This window comes from Heliangelus exortis, chromosome 27, assembly GCF_036169615.1.
Source record: "Heliangelus exortis chromosome 27, bHelExo1.hap1, whole genome shotgun sequence".
NCBI classification, from domain to species: domain Eukaryota; kingdom Metazoa; phylum Chordata; class Aves; order Apodiformes; family Trochilidae; genus Heliangelus; species Heliangelus exortis.
Window position 1 is genome coordinate 4,147,468 of NC_092448.1, and position 17,332 is coordinate 4,164,799.

The 17,332-nt window shown below is 45.3% G+C and overlaps 1 protein-coding gene across 2 annotated transcripts; it reads right to left on the bottom strand.

Annotated features, from left to right (window-relative positions):
* Nucleotides 1-1,465: 1,465 nt before the first annotated feature.
* Nucleotides 1,466-11,801, bottom strand: ANP32E (acidic nuclear phosphoprotein 32 family member E). 2 transcript variants are annotated; one of them, XM_071727123.1, is made up of 7 exons: nt 11,485-11,801; nt 9,596-9,745; nt 9,019-9,141; nt 7,729-7,894; nt 6,764-6,921; nt 5,617-5,671; nt 1,466-4,491 (listed from the first exon to the last, which is right to left on the bottom strand). In XM_071727123.1, exons 1-7 carry the CDS (start codon nt 11,536-11,538, stop codon nt 4,427-4,429), a joined length of 771 nt encoding a protein of 256 aa, XP_071583224.1. In that variant the 5' UTR covers nt 11,539-11,801; the 3' UTR covers nt 1,466-4,426. The 2 variants fall into 2 exon arrangements, with proteins under 2 accessions (XP_071583224.1, XP_071583223.1); XM_071727122.1 differs by having other exon boundaries at nt 1,466-4,494.
* Nucleotides 11,802-17,332: the final 5,531 nt, after the last annotated feature.

Sequence of the window (17,332 nt, forward strand, 5' to 3'; positions counted from 1 at the left end):
GGGGGAGGGGGCGGAACTGCGGCAAATCTCAGCCAATCAGCGGCGCGATCGCGGCTCGGCCCCTGCTGGCTGGGGGGGGCGAACCCGTGGGTTAACGATTTCCCGCTCTCGCCCCCTCAGGCGGCGGCGGAGGGGAGGGAAGGGCGGGAGGGGGGAAGTGGCCCCGTTCCTCTCATGAGGCGTCCGTGAGCCCTGAGGAAGGGAAAGGCAACACGAGTGGGAGATAAAGGGTCGGGAAGAGAGGAAAGATGGGGCAATAAAGCAAACAGAAAGCTCCGTGAGGAGGAGGAAGGCTCAGGGCCGCCCCACCAGCAGGGCTTCCCCTCCCTCCTGCGACAAAATGGAGGGCGGCAGAGCCTCCGGAGACAGCAGGCAGGGCCGGTTTTAGCCTCTGGAGAGCTGCTGCTTTCCCTCTGTCCCTGCCTTCCCATCGAGCATCCCTGCCTCAGGAGGGACAGAGGGGTTGTGCAGCAGCAGAGGTGTGTTGGAAACAGAGTAAGAAAGGTGGTTTGGTGACAGGTCACGACAAGCTGCTCACCTCACAACATCGCCAAGAGTCATCCCACGCCTCAAGTTTTTCCTGATTCTCAAGACGTGCCTGGGTTTGTAGTCCTCACCTTGCTAAGCCATAGAGCAGAATAGAACAGCTTGGGTTTAGTTAATATGAAACCACCGAATAAACCCCCCATAGGTACTCACGGGCTTTTAAAAATAACCTTAAAGCTCAGGTTCCATGTTCAGCCTCACTCCGGTGGGATGAGAGGTGCAGAGGGGGCAAACTGAGGCTTCAGATGGGAAGGCAAATCCTCCCCACATTTAAAACAGGGAAAAAGGAATAATCCCAGAAAAAACACCACCCATTTCTTGGCTGCTCACTCATTTTGGAGAAGAAAAGCTTGTTGGGTGAGTAGCTTTCTCAAGTGGATCCAGATTTATTTTTTTTTTTTTTGCCAAGACTGCTGGACGAATCCCAAAACAAAACCACAATGCTCTGTCTAGCTGGATAAGGAGATTTTTTAAAATAAACATTGTTCTCAAATGAGGAATAACTCCCACAGACCGAGGCAGCTCCTTCGAAAGGACTTGCAGCTCACACTAAGTCAGCATTTCTGAGGAGCAAAATAGAATAACCAGGCTCTCAAGTTTCATTTTTGTTTCTCAAGGCTCAGACTTGCACAGCTCAGCTACACTTGTATTGGTTTCCATAGCTCCAACACACATTTCTACATTTAAACTCATCTGGAAACACTCTTAAAGGATCCAGTCCTCATTTCGTGCTTCTCATCCATCCTTCCTCAACTGTGACAACGTTACCAAGAACCAAAATAACATAAAATCCAAATTCCAGGCACAAAGAGGCAGAAATTCTGCAGGTAACAAAAAAACAATTAGCTCTTAGTCCATTCCTTAAGAGATCCCACAGTCTGTCCCTACTAAAAGAAGTAATTCCACACAATAGTCTCAATTTATTTGAAATAATTCAGTTTGAAAACTTTTTTTCTTTTTTAATTTAAAATTTACAGCACGAGTGGGGAGGAAACATGTTTTGTTACAACTAAAAATTATAAGAAGAGTGCTGCAGGGTTGTTTTCTTTAATTTAACACTGCCATGGCTTTATTCAAAACACAGTTGCACAAAATCAGTTACTCCAAAGTTTTAAGGAAAGAGTTTGAGAAGGAACCAAAAACACACTATATACATACTGCCATACAAAGAGCATTAAAATAGGACAAAAACCTCTACAAAATATAAAACCCACCCTTACATATTTGCATGAAAAGACCACCCACCAAGCAAAAAAGTTTCAAAAGTTATCTGGAGGCTCTGTATTACTTAAGTTTTAAAAAATGCAACTCTGTTTCATTGCATGCCAAGCTGACAAATAGGAAACTACACTTCAGTGATGGTAAAATGCTGAGGAAAAGACAATAGTTCTTTAGAGTTGGTGTGAGGCTCAGATTTTTTTTTTTTAATTTTTTTTTTTTTTTATGGAGAGGCTGATGCACGACTCTACAAGTTGGTTTTTAAGAAGCTTGAAGTTGTGGGGAAGGTCTGTTAACCTTTTAAACTTAAGTTTATTCTGGTTTTGTTTCATCCAGTATCCAAACTGGACTTGCTGACTGAAAGAAGACTCAATTTTTATTTCTTAAATGGAAAGATTGGTTGGGTTGTTTTTTTTTTTGTTTTTTCCCTGCTTCCAACTCATTTTATATGCATCAGGAAAAGACAATTATGGAAAAAAAAAACAAACCAAACCCTGATGAGGTACTTGGAAGTACACACTTATAAATAACAGGTTTCAATCATTCGCCCAGACTACCAAAACAAAACAAAAAACCCAAACAACCCAAGCAAAAAAAAAAAAAAAAGATGGGAAAAGACACTTTTCTACCTCAAAGCTGAGCACAAAGCAACTGCCTGGAACACAGAGCCTCCACGACAAGCTAAGATGTGCACTTACCTAAGGGTTCTACTCATTCAGTACTCACACACCAACACAGGAACTCAAGGTTGTGGCTGTAGATGTAGTTTTACCTCTACTTTTCTAGTGTCTTTACAGATAGTTTTTAAAAAAAAAAAAAAAAAAAAAAAAGAGAAAACCAAAATAACTCAACCCCCCCTTTTCTCAGTTCATTTCCAGGTCTGTTGCCCTCTGCAATCCCTTCAGACCAGTGATGCTTCCCAGGTGAGGAACTATGGTTTAAGGCTCTATTCTGGGAGGGAGGGAGGGGGAAGAAAAAATAAAAATAAAAAAACCCAAACCAAACCACACAAGAACTCTGGCTTTGCAGAACTTCAACCCTGCAGTATCTGAACTTGCTTGAAGTCACATTGAAAAGTCTGCTAGTGTGAAACAACTATTAAATATTCACAGGTAACAGAGCTACAGGTGACTGACTCTTTCTTAGGTCCAGGAAATCTCCCACCCAAGGTGTCTCCCCCAGTTTCATGGCAGCTCCTGTCAGCCAAGACATATAAAAATAATTCTCTTGAATAAAGCTGTGTGTGTTATTTGGTTCAGTACCTATGTGACACAATGGAAATTAGGTTTTAGAGCAAGACTACTGGTGGAATTCCAAATGGGAGCTGAAGGAGGAATGCTCTGTGTCTGAAATTTCTTTTGCAGTGGCTCCAAGAGAAAACATGAATCCATTGGGGCAGAATTACCAAGACCTGGTGGTCACAGGCTGCCAGGAAAAAAAAAAAAAAAATAAAGAGCTTGTCTGCACTGTACTTGCACCAACTGTACCCATTAGAACAAGTTTCTGCAGCCATTTGATATAAAAAAACCCTAAACTATTACCTAGTATTATACACAAGCTTGAATGTTTTGCCTACAACCAGATTGATAAAGTTGAAAAGGTGACCTGGGAGGAAAGATGAACTCATGGGTCAGCTTTCTGCCTTGTGAGATGCTGTAAAAGTGGGGAAGGAGTTGTCTGAAAAAAAAAAAAATAATGTGCTTGAAGGAGTTACCCGTTAACATCTGCACTAAAAATGCAAATATTGTCCAGCCAGATAGCAGGACTGCTGCAGAATTCCCCAAATGACACCATGAGAGCAAAGGGAGGGAACATTTAGCACCTACTCTGAGAGAAATGGTTGAAAACTACAGATTATTTGCTTTTGTAACACCTCTAATCAATATTTTGGGGCAAAACCTGTAGATTACAACCCTTTCAGTTTGCCAAGATGCATTCCTCCAGGTATCCTCCAGCAAAACCCCAACCACTTGGACAAGCAGGAAAAAATATCTTCTGAAACCCACTGAGGCTTTAGGATATAACACACAAAATGCAGAGAAGACTTAAAAAAAAAAAAATAAAATATTTCAGGAGTCACCTTTTAGAAAGCTGAAATAAAGATGGAATCAAGTTGTCAATTTCAAACAGAATCCCTGGTAAACTCAGGCTACAGTCAAACATCTCACTGAAAAGAGACTGGAATTCCCCATGGAGCATTTTTTGAAATTCAGCACTTTTTTTTTTTTCTTTTTTTTCTTTTTTTTTTTTTTTTTTTAGTATAAAAACTTTAAAATCTTGAAGGAAATTCACACCATGTGAAATGGGTGGTTCAACTCTTGGGCTAATGACCAACACAGCAAGCTTGTAGAAAATTAAAGAGCTCCAAATAAAAGTCTAGAAGGGAGGGGGGGGGGAAAGGAGAGAAAAAACCTGACAATGGCTTCAGTGATTATAGGGCTGAAAATTGATTTCCTACACATAGGTTCACTACCAGGCTATTATATCTTATTTGGAATGATAAAAAGGGCAAGAATAGTAAAACCACACTTTTTCCTATAAAAAGTTAACATATTCTCTTCTGTAGGGACATCTATGGTACATGGAGACATAAGAGAGCTGCATAATCACTATTGCATGTCTGGAACTGAAGAGTCTGGTCCTACTTGGGGCTGGAACAACTTTAATCCTCCTCTTCCTCTCCTTCATCTTCAGGGTCTCGTTTCCTCTTCTCCCCTCGAACACCCTCTGCTGACAGAAAAGAGGCAGGCATGGACCTCACTCCCTCAGACACCCCAAAAATCAGAGGAAAATTAAAGGAGATGAAGGTGTGGTTGGAGTTCACCACCCCAAACGTCACAAAATAATTCCAAAAAAATCAGTTTAAGTTGCTCTTTCACAACTAAGATGATGCTGAGGAGAACCAAGTGGGGGTACCAAAAAAACCCAAAATAAGTGTTTCTCAACAGCGATTTGAGAACTCCAATGGAAACAACGTTTTCTAATTTGACGTTTTTTCCTAATTTCTGGTTTAACCCCTCCGAGCTCGTGCTCAGGAAGCTGCTGGACTCGCTCAGCAAACTCTGCTCTCTTGTGGCCACATCAGGAAATTGCAATTTTGTCAAATCTTCCTTCTCCAGCAGCTCATCACCCCCTGCCCACCTGCTTTTTTAAAAGATTCAAAGGCTGCACGTGTGAGGAGTGAAAAATTAACGTTATTTCTTCAGGATTTCAGTCAGACACAGCTCCAAAAACTGCTCCACAAAGCCAAGCCTGCAGAATGGTCTGCTGAGACATTCTAGAATTTAGCTACATCTTACACAGTTCTCCTGGTTTAACATGAAATTTGGCTGCTAGGGAGAGTTTCAGGATTAGGATGGAGCCCCAAATCCTCAGAAAAGGAAAATTCAGAGGAGAAGGCAGCTAATTTTAAGATGAGATGTTGTTTCAATGTCTGTTGGAACAGAGCAGGAGGATCCAACACAAGGCTGGCCTTTCCTCAACACCTGGAAACCTCAAAAAGGTACAAAAAAGAAATGGGCAATATGTTTAACTTCTTACAGGTCTTTATCAAGCAAGATAAAAAGCTATTTTATGAAAAAATACTTGAGTCACCCACTTCTTGCAAACAGAACTCTACAAAACTCTCCAGAACAGCAACAAGACTTTGAAACCCTGGCATTTCTTCTTTATTTTTATTCTATGAACTGACAAAAAAAAAAAAAAAAATCATGCACAGCTCCTTCACCACCTGCTCAAACTGATCCTAAAACACCTCACATGAAGCAGAGCAGCCAAGGAGCAATTTCTGCCATTAAATTTCTCCAAGAAACCTGCAGAGAATCTCTTGTTCCACTCAACTTGGGCACTTACCTTCTTCCTCCTCATCACCTCCTTCTTCAACGTAGTCATCATCATCATCTTCATCCTTTGCAAAAAGCATGAAATATAATTTTTTTTTAATTGCTGTTGATTCCAGGTCTTTCCTTACACACAACCTGACTGCTCAGCTCCTGTTCCACATTTATTTTTTGAGGGGCACTCAGCAAGTACAGAATCACCCAGCCTATTATCTACCCCAAGCTTTTTTCTGCTTTGTTTTTCCCACTTATTCATCTGCAGAATTACAAAATGATCTGAAGAGGCAACAAAGGTGACAAACAGCTTTTAGTTTTCCTTTCAAGCCACTAAAAACCACCTTGAAGTTCTGGGCTTCAGAGCAGATTTGAAGCCTTAGCTTCACCAGTTGTGTTTCAACCAGAGGCTTAAATTACAAGAAAAATGAAGAACTCTGAATTTAGTTGAGGATTTTTCTGCACAGCCCTGGGAAATGCAGCTGATGGGAGATAAAATCAGGGCTTTTGTGAGCTGAGACTTCCAAGAATCTGTGCCAGACACTTCTCCCTCTGAGCCCCTTGGAGATGTTGAAGGAGAGCAAGAAATCTTGGGTTTCCCTTCACTCCAAAACTCCAAAACTTGCAAAACATTTCTATTTTCTACCTTAAGACCCCTCCATTTCCTTTTTAGCACAGTGTTACTTGAGAGATCCTCTGGGCTGGTGTCCACAGCTCCTCACACCACCACCAGGACAATTTTTAAATGACAAAAAAAAAAAAAAAAACCAAAAAAAAAAAACCAAAAAAAAAAACCAAAAAAAAAAAAACCAAAAAAAAAAAACAAAAAAAAAACAAAAAAAAAAAACCACAAAAAAACAACACAACCCCCCCCCCCCCCAAAAAAAAAACCACTAAAAAAACCCACCAAAAAAAAAAAAAAAAAAACCAAACCCAAGCCTCACAGACTTCTCCTTTGCTTCATCTTACCTGAGGCACAGGTGAACCAAACCCTGCAAGTCTCCCAGTACCTGGCAGGCACCAGGCAAAGGCTTTGTTTTTGGGGGAATTTCTCTCTAAAATCCATCACTCCACCTACTCTGCTCCTCTGTGCCTGGGCCCAGACACCAATCTGTTGGCAGATTTCCTCCTTGTCTTGGATCTGAGAGGATTTACCAACTTTTTACCTGAATCTCTTCTTTCATCAGGTAGGAAAGACCAACTTCCTCCTCCTCTTCTCCTTCCCCCAAATCTGAGCCCCCCTCATCTTCATCATCTTCCTCTTCATACTCCCCTGGAGGACCAGCTTCGTTCTCATCTTCATCATCATCATCTTCATCTCCTTCTGGAAAAAGAGGCACCCAAAGTGAAGCTGAATTAAATCCTCTTTTCCTACAAGTTCACCCCCACCAGGTAAAGCCAACTCTAGCTTTTTTTTTTTTTTTAATTTTTTTCCAGGATTTTTTTTTTTTTTTTTTAAATGCAGGCAACGTGTGGGAAACAAGCTTGATTTCCATGAAGTTACTCTTTAAAATGCTTCCCCCTGAAGCAAGGCTACCAATATTTTTACATCCCAAGCTTCAGGCAAAACCCTCAAAGCCTGAAGCAGCTCTGTATGCAAACTCCAGCTGAAAACTGAGTTGGTGGAAGGGGAAGAGGCTTCTGGGCAGAGCCAAACCCTAAAATATTTCAAGGCAAAACTAGCTGAATGCATTACACTTCCCAGTGACTGTGGAGCACCTACAGCTCCACAGAGATCACATCTCTCTTTATTTCTGTCTCTGCAGCACAAAATCCCTTCAGTCAAGCAGCTTCCAAGCCATGCTGAGGTGATTTAACACCCCAATTTTCAACTTCATCCCCAATTTTCAAGCATTTGTTTGATTTTTCACATTTTGAGGATCGATGACTTGGCTTTCAGAGGTGTTTTTTTTTTTTTTCCAACCAACTTATCTTGAGAATATTTACATTTCTCTAAAAAAGATCTTGATTCAAACCTCTGCAAGAAGACTGAAAACCTTTCCCAGGAGTCAAAACCAACCAAATCCCCCAAACCAGAGCTTCAGAAACCCAAGCACAGCCCCGTGCTGATGTGTTCCAGAAGTCCCTGCACCCCACGCTGCATTTCCACCAGTTTTCTGCAGGAAATTACCCTCATCATCCTCATCTTCTGAGTCTGGAGCCTCGTTATCTTCCTGATCAAATCCATCGAGGTATGTGATTTGCTGAAGCAGCTCAAAAATGCTGTCCCTGTAATCCTCTAGTTTTGTGATCTCACAGTTGAACAGGTCAAGGCTCTTCAAATTTTTCAGATTTTGCTGAAAAGAAAGGAAAATTGGGGGGTGGGAGGGGGGATTTTCCTCCCTGTTTCTTGACCTGGTCCTTCAAGTCACACCACTTGAACCTGAGCACAGGTTCACCAGCTACAGGATGAGTTTCATCCCCACCCCTTTTTCTACAGAGATTTTGCTCCCCATAAAACACAAATTCAGCTCAAAAAGTTGTCTGCAGGAGTCACAACTCCCAACGAGTTCTCACTTTGGGGATTTTTGCCTCTGCAGACCAAGCCCTCAGCACGTTCCAACCCAACACACCCAGGAAGCACCAAACCCCATGCAGAGCCTGCCCAAAACGTTTGGGTTTTGTTTGCAACACCTCTTTTTCTTCAGGCAAAAACTTCCCAACTCCAGCAGCCTTCAGCAAACAGGCAGAGTCCTTTAGTTACAGGCACTTTGTCAGCAGTTGGCAAGATGCTTAACTACAGAGTTTGCTTTCTGAACAAAAAAAACCTGATTTTTTTTCACTTTGCAGACTTTATACATCAAACCATTTTGGCTTTGGTTAAAAAAAAAAAATAAAAATAAAATGCTTTCCTCTGTGCACTCCCTACAGGGTTAAACCACCAGGAGGTGAAGAATTTTGGGGAGCAGTTACAGAAACAGGCAACCTGGCTCAAAATCCTCAACTAAAAATCCATCAAACTGCTGCTGCTTTCCAGGTCTGCTCCTGCCTCACCACCTCACATCCCCAGCACCCCACACCTCAGCAAAAGCTGCTTGGGAGCCAAACTTTTCCTTCACAAATGAAGAGGATCATTTGCTTGGCAAAGACCAAAGAGAAGCTCCAAAACTACTCCATCCATCCATCCATCCATCCCACTCCAAGGAGGAATTTCATAGCCAGATGTTCCCAAATCCTGTCTTCAACAACAAGGAACCAACTGGGATCCCCACAAACCTAAACCACCATGGTTTCACCTCAACTGGCCAGAAAAAAACCCAAATTAAATGGAATATCTAAGAGCCAAGCAACATTTTTTTTGCTGTTTCCACACCCATCCTCAGCCCTGACAGTGCCACCCAAAAGAATTTAAGCTTGATTTTAAAGCACTATTTCTTAGAGGGACATTTCCCATCAGCCCCTCTCCTCACTTTGTACTTACAAGAGCTTCCACAGTGCCAAGATCTTTGATTTTGTTGCCACTTAGGTTTAGATATGTGAGATTTGGACATCTTTCTGCAAGGACATCCAGGCCTCCGGAAATGATGTTGTCGCTCAACTCCAACTGGGAAAGAGGAAACCATTGGAACAACTGACATTTTCCCATTGTTCCCTGCAGATTGAGTTCTTCTTTGACCAAAAAACTTTGGGACAGAAGCTCCGGGAGAGCCCCCCAAGTTCCCAAGCACAAGTTGAACGCTCCGGCCGCGAAAAAATTCCTCAAAATTCCACATTTTTCGGACAACGCGGAACCTTGGCGCTCACTGCAACACAACCACCTCTTCCCAACCATCCCCCTCAGCAACACAGGGCCACCCACCACCTTTTCCACAAAAACCTCCAAAGAGGTGGTCGCCCAAGCCCAACCAACACCCAAACCAATTTCAGATCTTTTAAAAACCCAACTCGATGGGGCCCGACGCGGTTTCGGGGGTGGGAAACGCCACCCAAGCTCAACGTTGGGTGTTGCAAGTCCCACTGTGGATTGTCACCCGTGATTTTGAGGGTCCCACACCCACCTTTCGGAGCTTACTCAACGTGGGGAGCTTGGCCAGGGAGGTCAGCTCAACGTTGGCCATGCTGAGAAACTTGAGTTCCTTAAAGGAGTCGTTGAGCCCTTCGATTTCGCCGTTGCTTGACCGGCAGTTGTCCAGCACCAACTCTGTCACCTTCCAACAGGACACCAAAGTCAACTCAACACCTCAACACCCACCACCTGACCCAACAACCCCTTCACCTTACTTTGGTGAAATTTAGACTCGGGAGCCGAAATCACCGACCCCCACGTGGTTGGTCGGTTGTATTTTTTAATAATTTTTTCCCCTCGCTCTTAACGCGCTTGAAATTGAACAAAAACCTCTCATCTAGGCCCAGATTTCACTCATGGAGATTTTCAGCCCTTCCTCCAGTGCCTCCTCACCCTGGGTAGAAGCCACGACTCAACCTGGTTCCTAAAATCTTAATAATTTCATTGTGCATCTTCAAACTGTTTGGGTTTTTTTTTTTTCTGAATCCTCAACCTCCTGGCTTCAGATTATTTCAGCCCCGAGTTCCTGCGGGTTAATTAAGCCCCAATTAAATAATTTCCTCACTCCAAAGCCACTCAACTCAGCCAGCTGATCGATACAGGGCACAGAGAACAAGGAGCAGCCAATTAATCTGAAATTATTTTATCTCCGAGCGGAATACCCTGGCTCATTAAAAAGGACATTAACAAGGAGACTCTTCCTTTCCCCTCCACACTTTTTTTTTTTTTAAAAAAACAACATCTGCAACCCACTGGGCCTCCGAGCAGCAAAATTTCCCAGTTTCAAGCAAACTCTGGCTATTGTTTTATTTTTTTCATTATTAAAAAAAAAACACAAAAAGCCCAAAACACAACAAAACCAAAACTGCAAACAAGCACAAAGTTTGGAAGAACACTTCAAGGGGCTTCACCCCAAATGCCACCTCCAGACCTCACTCAGGTCTCTGGGCTGCGAAACTTAAGAGAAACTGGTGGGGAAATTGACCGTTTTAGGGACTTTTCACCCCAAATCCCTCCCCTGCCCCCCCAAGAAGCGGAGCAGCCTCCCAGCCACACGATGGATCCGGACTTTACTCCTGGGTGAGCCAAAGGCTGCGGGTGCTGCTTCCTCCCCCCAATCTCGATTCAAAAAACACCTAAAAATCACCCAAAAAAAAACAAACCCCATCCCACCCCCAGAGCCACGCGTGGGGTTGGGAGGTTGGGGGGGATGCGCTGGGTCCCCGAGGAGGATGGAAGGGGAAGAGGGGGGGGGAACATGCTGGTAGCGCACGTGGGCTCCTAATTTTTTTACCTTTTTTCCCCATTTTTGGAAGAGGAGGCAATGAGAAGGGGGGGAACCTCGTTCAGGGGCCACAAACCCGCACCCAACCCCCCCGGAGGCGGTGGCAGGAAAAGCGCGGAGCCGCGCCACGCAGGGCGGAAAAGAGAGAGGGGGCAAAAAAAAAAAAAAAATTAATAAAATTAGAAGAAATTAAAGGATGGGAAGAGGCGGGCGGAAAAAAAAAAAAAAAAAACCAACAAAAAACTAAAGGCCGTGACCTGTTTACTCCGCAAGTTGGGAGGCGGGAGGGGGGGATTAACGGCGGTGGAAGTTGGGCCCCCCCCTCCCACCACCTCCCTTCCCATCCCTCAGCCAACTTCGGGGGGCGAAGTTGTGGCCGAGGGGCGGAGGAAGGAGGGGAAGAAGCGGGGGTGAGGGGTGGGGGGTGTCCCCATGCCGCCCACCTCCCCTCCCCGGGGCTCCTGCGCCACGGCTGACCCAGATTCGGCGGCGCCCGGGCCGGGCCCGCACGGCCTAAAAGGAGGCGGCGTGAGGGGAGGTGCGGGGAGAGGGGGGGGGGGAAGGAGCGCGGCCCCCCCAGCCCCGCCGCCCCTCACCTTCTCGGGGGCTCTGTTCCTCAACTCCAGGTTAATTCGCTTCTTCATCTCCATCTCCCCCCCCCTCCCGCGGCTCCGCACTTGGCGAGGGAGGGTGGCCGCGGCGGGGGAACGGCTGCACGATGCGGGAGGTGGAGGAAGGTGCCGCCGCGGGATAAAGCCGGGAAGGAGGAACGAAGGGAAAAGGCCGCGGAAAGCAGCGCTCGCCGCCGCCTCGCTCTACGCGCAGCTCCGACCCCTTCAATGGCCGCTCGCACACTGAACCTCCATGACATGGCGCATGGCGCCCCCTCCCGCCCAGATGGCTCCGCCCCTAAGGCGGGGCTTCCCCGACGAGACGCCCTTGTGATTGGGCCGCGTCTACTAAGGGTGGTGCCCTTCTATTGGTCGGCCGAGCTGTCAGTCACGCGTGGGGAGGGGGCGCCGGGGGCGGGGCAGGAGGAGGGGGGGGCGGGGCCGCGTTGCGCGCGCCCGAGGCACGTGGCGGCCCCGGGAGGGGGGGGCGGGAAATTGGGGAGGGGGCGAATGGGGGGGTCCGGATACAGGGGGGGGGTTGGGCCCCTCATTAATGGGGAGGGCGAAAGGGGGGGGGCTGCACCCCTTTAGTTAATGGAAGAGGGGGGGTTGCACCCCTTATTAATTGGAGGGGTGCAAGGGGGGGGTTGAACCCCTTCTTAATGAGAGGGGGTGCAAGTGGGGGGGGGGTTGTACCCCTTATTGCATGGGGGGGTGCCAGGGGGGGGCTTTGCACCCCTTTAATTAATGGGAGGGGTGGAAGGGGGGGTTGCACCCCTTTAATTAATGGAAGAGGGGGGGTTGCACCCCTTATTAATTGGAGGGGTGCAAGGGGGGGGGTTGAACCCCTTATTAATGGGAGGGGGTGCAAGGGGGGGGGGGTGTTGTACCCCTTATTGCATGGAGGGGTGTCAGGGGGGGGCTTTGCACCCCTTTAATTAATGGGAGGGGTGGAAGGGGGGGGCTTTGCACCCCTTGTTAATTGGAGGGGTAGAAGGGGGGGGCTTTGCACCCCTTGTTAATTGGAGGGGTGCAAGGGGGGGGTTGCACCCCTTTAATTAATGGAAGAGGGGGGGTTGCACCCCTTATTAATGGGGAAGGATGAAAGGGGGGGGTTGAACCCCTTATTAACGGGAGGGGTACAAGGGGGGGGTTGCACCCTTCTTAATTGGAGGGGTGAAGGGGGGGGTTGCACCCCTTTAATTAATGGAAGAGGGGGGGTTGCACCCCTTATTAATTGGAGGGGTAAAAGGGGGGGGTTGAACCCCTTCTTAATGGGAGGGGTGCAAGGGGGAGGTCTTTGCACCCCTTTAATTAATGGGAGGGGTAAAAGGGGGGGGCTGCACCCCTTTAATTAATGGGAGGGGTGAAAGAGGGGGGGCTTTGCACCCCTTTAATTAACAGGAGGGCTGAAGGGGGGAGTTGAACCCCTTTTTAATGGGAGGGGTGAAAGAGGGGGGGCTTTGAACCCCTTATTGCATCGGGGGGCATGGGGGGGGTTGAACCCCTTATTAAAGGGAGGGGTGAAAGGGGGGGGCTGCTCCCCCTTAATTAATGGGAGGGGTGAAAGAGGGGGGGCTGCACCCCTTTAATGGGAGGGGTGGAAGGGGGTGCACCCCAAAAATAAAAGCAAGAAAAGGCACCAAAAAAGGGCATGGAAAGGGGAAATTTCCATTTTTTGGGGTGAATTCCCTTGTTTTGGGGTGAATTCCCATTTTTTGGGGTGAATTCTCATTTTTTGGGGTGAATTCCCATCATTTGGGGTGAATTCCCATCATTTTCCCTTCCTTTTCAGGCCAAAATAAAGCTGAATTGGGACAAATTTATCCTTTCTAAGCAGCAGAAAGCATGGAACCCCCCCTTTTTTTTTTTTTTTTAATTTTTTTGCTTTTAAAATTCAAGAATCATTTTAAATTTGGGGCTTTGGTGCTGAATCAGCCCCAGGAGTCCCCAATATCCTGAATTTTCAAGTGTTTTGCCAGCCTGGGAAGTGTTGGTCCCGTTAGTTGTAAATATTTAGTTGGGAATTCTTTTGAACTTGGGAGACACAAAGACCTGGAGGTGGTTGAACAACAACAACAAAAAAAAAAACCAACAAAAAAACCCCAAATCACGTGGGAATCTTTGTGTAAACCGAGCAGGGAAAATATTTCCTGTTTTGGGATCAAATCAGGAGAGTCCATCCTATTTTTTTTTTAGGAGAAAGGGTTAAAAATGAGGTGAAAAAATTGAATTTTGGGGATATTCACCACGGGGTTGTTGGATTTTTGGGGGGGGTTGAGGCTCAGGTCACCCAATGGTGGAAAAAAATGGAATTTATTTCCTCTCCAGGTGCTTAAAGGATGGGGAAGAAAAGCTGGGTGGGGAAGCTGAGGCAGGATTTAATTTCCAGATTTTTTTTTTTTTGCCTGGAGGGGAAAAAAATCAACATCCTGCACTTTGGGGAGCAGAAAGAGTTTTGGGGAGGGAAAACTTAAGGAAAACGGGCATCAAAAAAACCTCCAAACCCCAATTCCAATCCGTAAGATTTTCCCTGGGGTTTTATTTCCCTTTTTTTTTCATTTTTTTCCAGGTTCTGGATGAGTTTTTCAAAGCTTTGGGGACCCCTTGGACGAGGCCACCGGGAGCTCCGTTGAGTCGCTTCAGTTCGGGACCTCCAAGACCTGGCAGGACCAATTTTTTTTTTAATTTTTTCCCCCAAAAAGAGCAGTGGAGACCTCAGGAGTGTTGGATTGCTTTTTTTCCTCCTTTTTTTCCTCTAAACCAAGCCACGAGGAACCTCCAACTCCCAATTTCTTGACCGTTTCCCACCCAACTTTGCTCCCGCGGGGGCTCCTTGGGCCGGAGTTGGGTTTTTTTTTTTTTTTTGGGTTTTTTTCCCAACTTTTCACACTCAACATTGCTGATTTTTGGTGAGAGTGGGATCCTGGGAAAAAGAAACCCATGGATGTGGAAAATTCTCCACCCAATCCTGGCTTTTTCTTGGTGAGGTGACCCCGGAGTCGGTGGCTCCGTCCCCGGAGAGTGTCGGTGGCTTCGGCGCGGGGCCGGGGAGGAATTTTCTTGGCAGGAATTGATATTTACAAAAGAATCAGAGGAAAAAGGAAATATTTTGGCCCTGACAAAGCTCTTTGGGGGTTGCACACCTCGGGGGGAGGCATCATCCAGCCAAGCTGCTGGAAATTTTTTCTCCTCAGTGTCCTCCCCCCCAGGGCCTTGAAACCAGAGACCGCGGCGCCGTTGGGTTCCTTGGGTTTTGCTGCTCTTTGACCAAACCTCCTGGAAAAAAATATAAAATGTAAAATTATGAGATTTGTTGGGGTCCAGACCCCCCCAAAAAAAAGAGATAAACGAGAAACAACAAAAAAAAAAAAGAGAGAAAAAAGAGAAACACCCAAAAACCTCCAGGTCAAGAAGAGTTGGGTTGGGTTGTTCCCAGTGTTTGAGGCCGGAATATTTTTCAAATTAAATTTTTTTTTTTTTTTTTTTTTTTTAAATAATGAAAACTTTGGTGCTTTCCAAGGGGGTTTTGGTACCTTCTGAAGGGTCACAGCAGGAAGGGCAGGAGGCTGAAGGTGACAACCAGGGGGAGGTGGCACCTGAGGGACAATCCCAGCGACGCCTCCTCTAAGTCCTCCGGCTCTTCCTCGCCCCACTGGAAAAGAAAATGGGTTGAAAAAACCTGGGTTTGGGGTTGCTAAAAGCCAAATTCACACCCTGAGGAGCTTCCCAAACCTCCCCACTGGTTTTTACTGGGGGGGGGGAGAAACCTCTTGGCAAGGAGAGCAAACTCCACCGAGTCGTTGGGTGATTTAGGGAGAAAATCCCCATTTTAAGCTCGTTTGCTCCTCCTCGGGGCGGCGTTTTTGGCAGAAAAATCTCCTTTTTGGGGGTGGGAAAAGGAAAAATCCCCTCCTGACTCACTGTGTAGGGATCCATGGTGGGGATGAACGTGGTGTTCTCCGGGTAATATTCTGCTGTGGCGTATAAATAATCACCTGGGAGGAGGAAAGGGGTCACTCCAAGCTCACTTTGAATTTTATTTTTAATTTTATTTTTAATTTTTCCATCTCATTTCCCCCTCAGCCCAGCGTCGCTTCGTGGAGATCACCCGGGCTGCAAGAAACCTGAATTTCCTCAGTTTTATCCTCAGGTTTGTTGCTTTGGGGAGAAATTCTCTGATTTCAGAGTTTTACTTGAATTTTTTTCTAACGAAGCAGAGGGGTAGGGGCAGGTGCACTGGCCCAGCCCATCTTTCAGCATTTTTTTTTTTGCCCCTTGGGATGGAAATAAATCAACAGGAATAACATTAATTTCTAATGTATTAATCACTGATTTTAGCATTTATTTCATAACCAGGCTCAATAAAAACTGAATTTCTGCCACGCTCTGACTCCTCCAGGACCTCGACTGGGGGCATCTCCTTCCACCCCTTTTTTTTCCTTCAACTCCAGGGCTTGGGTTTTTTTTTTTTTTGTTTTTTTTTTTTTTTTAATTGCAGAACACTCAATTCCAGGATTTTTGGCTACTTTTTTTTTTTTTTTAATTGGTTTTTTAGAGGCAAAAAAACCTGCCTGGAGCCAGCGGGCTCTGCTTCGTCCACCCGCGGTGGTGTCAAATGCTCTGATATAATAATAATAAGAAAAATAATGAGAATAATGATAAAATTTTGCAATTTCTCACCAAAACGGGAGGCGTAGTCATACAAAAACTCCGTGATCTCCTCTTCCTCTTCTTCTATTTCAGATTTCCCTAAAAATTCAACCAAAACACCGAGGACTCACCCAGCGCCACGGCTCCACCTCCTCCCCCCCTGATTAATTTCTGGGATAAATTCATTAATTCTCATTAAATCAGCCACTTCCCAGGATCCAGCCTCCCCTGGAGCTCATCCCAGGTGGGATTTGTCTTCATTTTGGGCCAAGAAAAGGGGATTTTTGGCTTCTTGGTTCCGTTGCCTCTTGCTCCAATGGGAGCTTTGCTTTCTTTTTGGGCTGCTAGAAATAGATTTTTTTTTTTTTATATAATTTATTTTTTTTTAATTTCCTGTGGTTGACAAGGCTCAGGTTGAGCTGCTCGCTTCCCTTTTCTCATGAACAAGATGGAATTATTATTTTTTTAATTTTTTTTATTTTTTGGGTCTTCTAAAGCAGATGAATTGGGGAGGTTTGTGGCTTAATCCTTGGGGGCTTTCTGAGCCCCCAGCAGCCATGTGGGATATATTAATTAATATTAATAAATATTAATAAATATTTGAAATTAAACACCTTAAAATAATATTTTTATAGGAATTTGTGGTCGTTTGTAGAAAGTTGGAGTAGTTTTTAGTCATTTCAAGCAGTTTTTAGTCATTTATAGTCCTAGGGATGAGGATGGGTGAGTTTAGATGGGAAAACCTGAGTAGATAAAGCTCATGATAATCATAATATTAATTATAATTTTTATCATATCATTAATTATGGTGTTATTTAATTATTAACCACACCACTTAATTATTAACCACACGATATTAATTAAAATATTACTTATAAAATGACTTCAAATACACTAATTCCTAACTGATGCTCCCAGTGGATCCCAGAGGATCCCCCTCTCTCCACCCACCCAAAATCCCAATTTTTTAGGGCCACAAAAATCAAACATTTTTAGCCTGGATTCCCTCCCAGATTTTTTAGGAGTGGGAAGCAGCTGGGAGAAGATTTTCCCCCCCCCTTTTCCACCTCCTCTCCCTCCTCTTTTCCTGGCTCCGGGCTCTTTATCCCACGCACGGAGCACTGGGAGGAATTTCTTCCCACTTGGAATTTGGTTTGGGGCCAGGCTAAGAATAACAGAG

Bases quoted from the DNA above. Each gene is read 5' to 3' on its own strand.
- ANP32E (XM_071727122.1), bottom strand. From the start codon at position 11,538: ATGGAGATGAAGAAGCGAATTAACCTGGAGTTGAGGAACAGAGCCCCC. The intron at 9,746-11,484 runs GTGAGGGGCGGC...TCCTGTTGGAAG, and splicing joins GGAACAGAGCCCCCGAGAAG to GTGACAGAGTTGGTGCTGGA. The intron at 5,672-6,763 runs GTAAAAAGTTGG...CTTTTTGCAAAG, and splicing joins TGATGAAAGAAGAGATTCAG to GATGAAGATGATGATGATGA.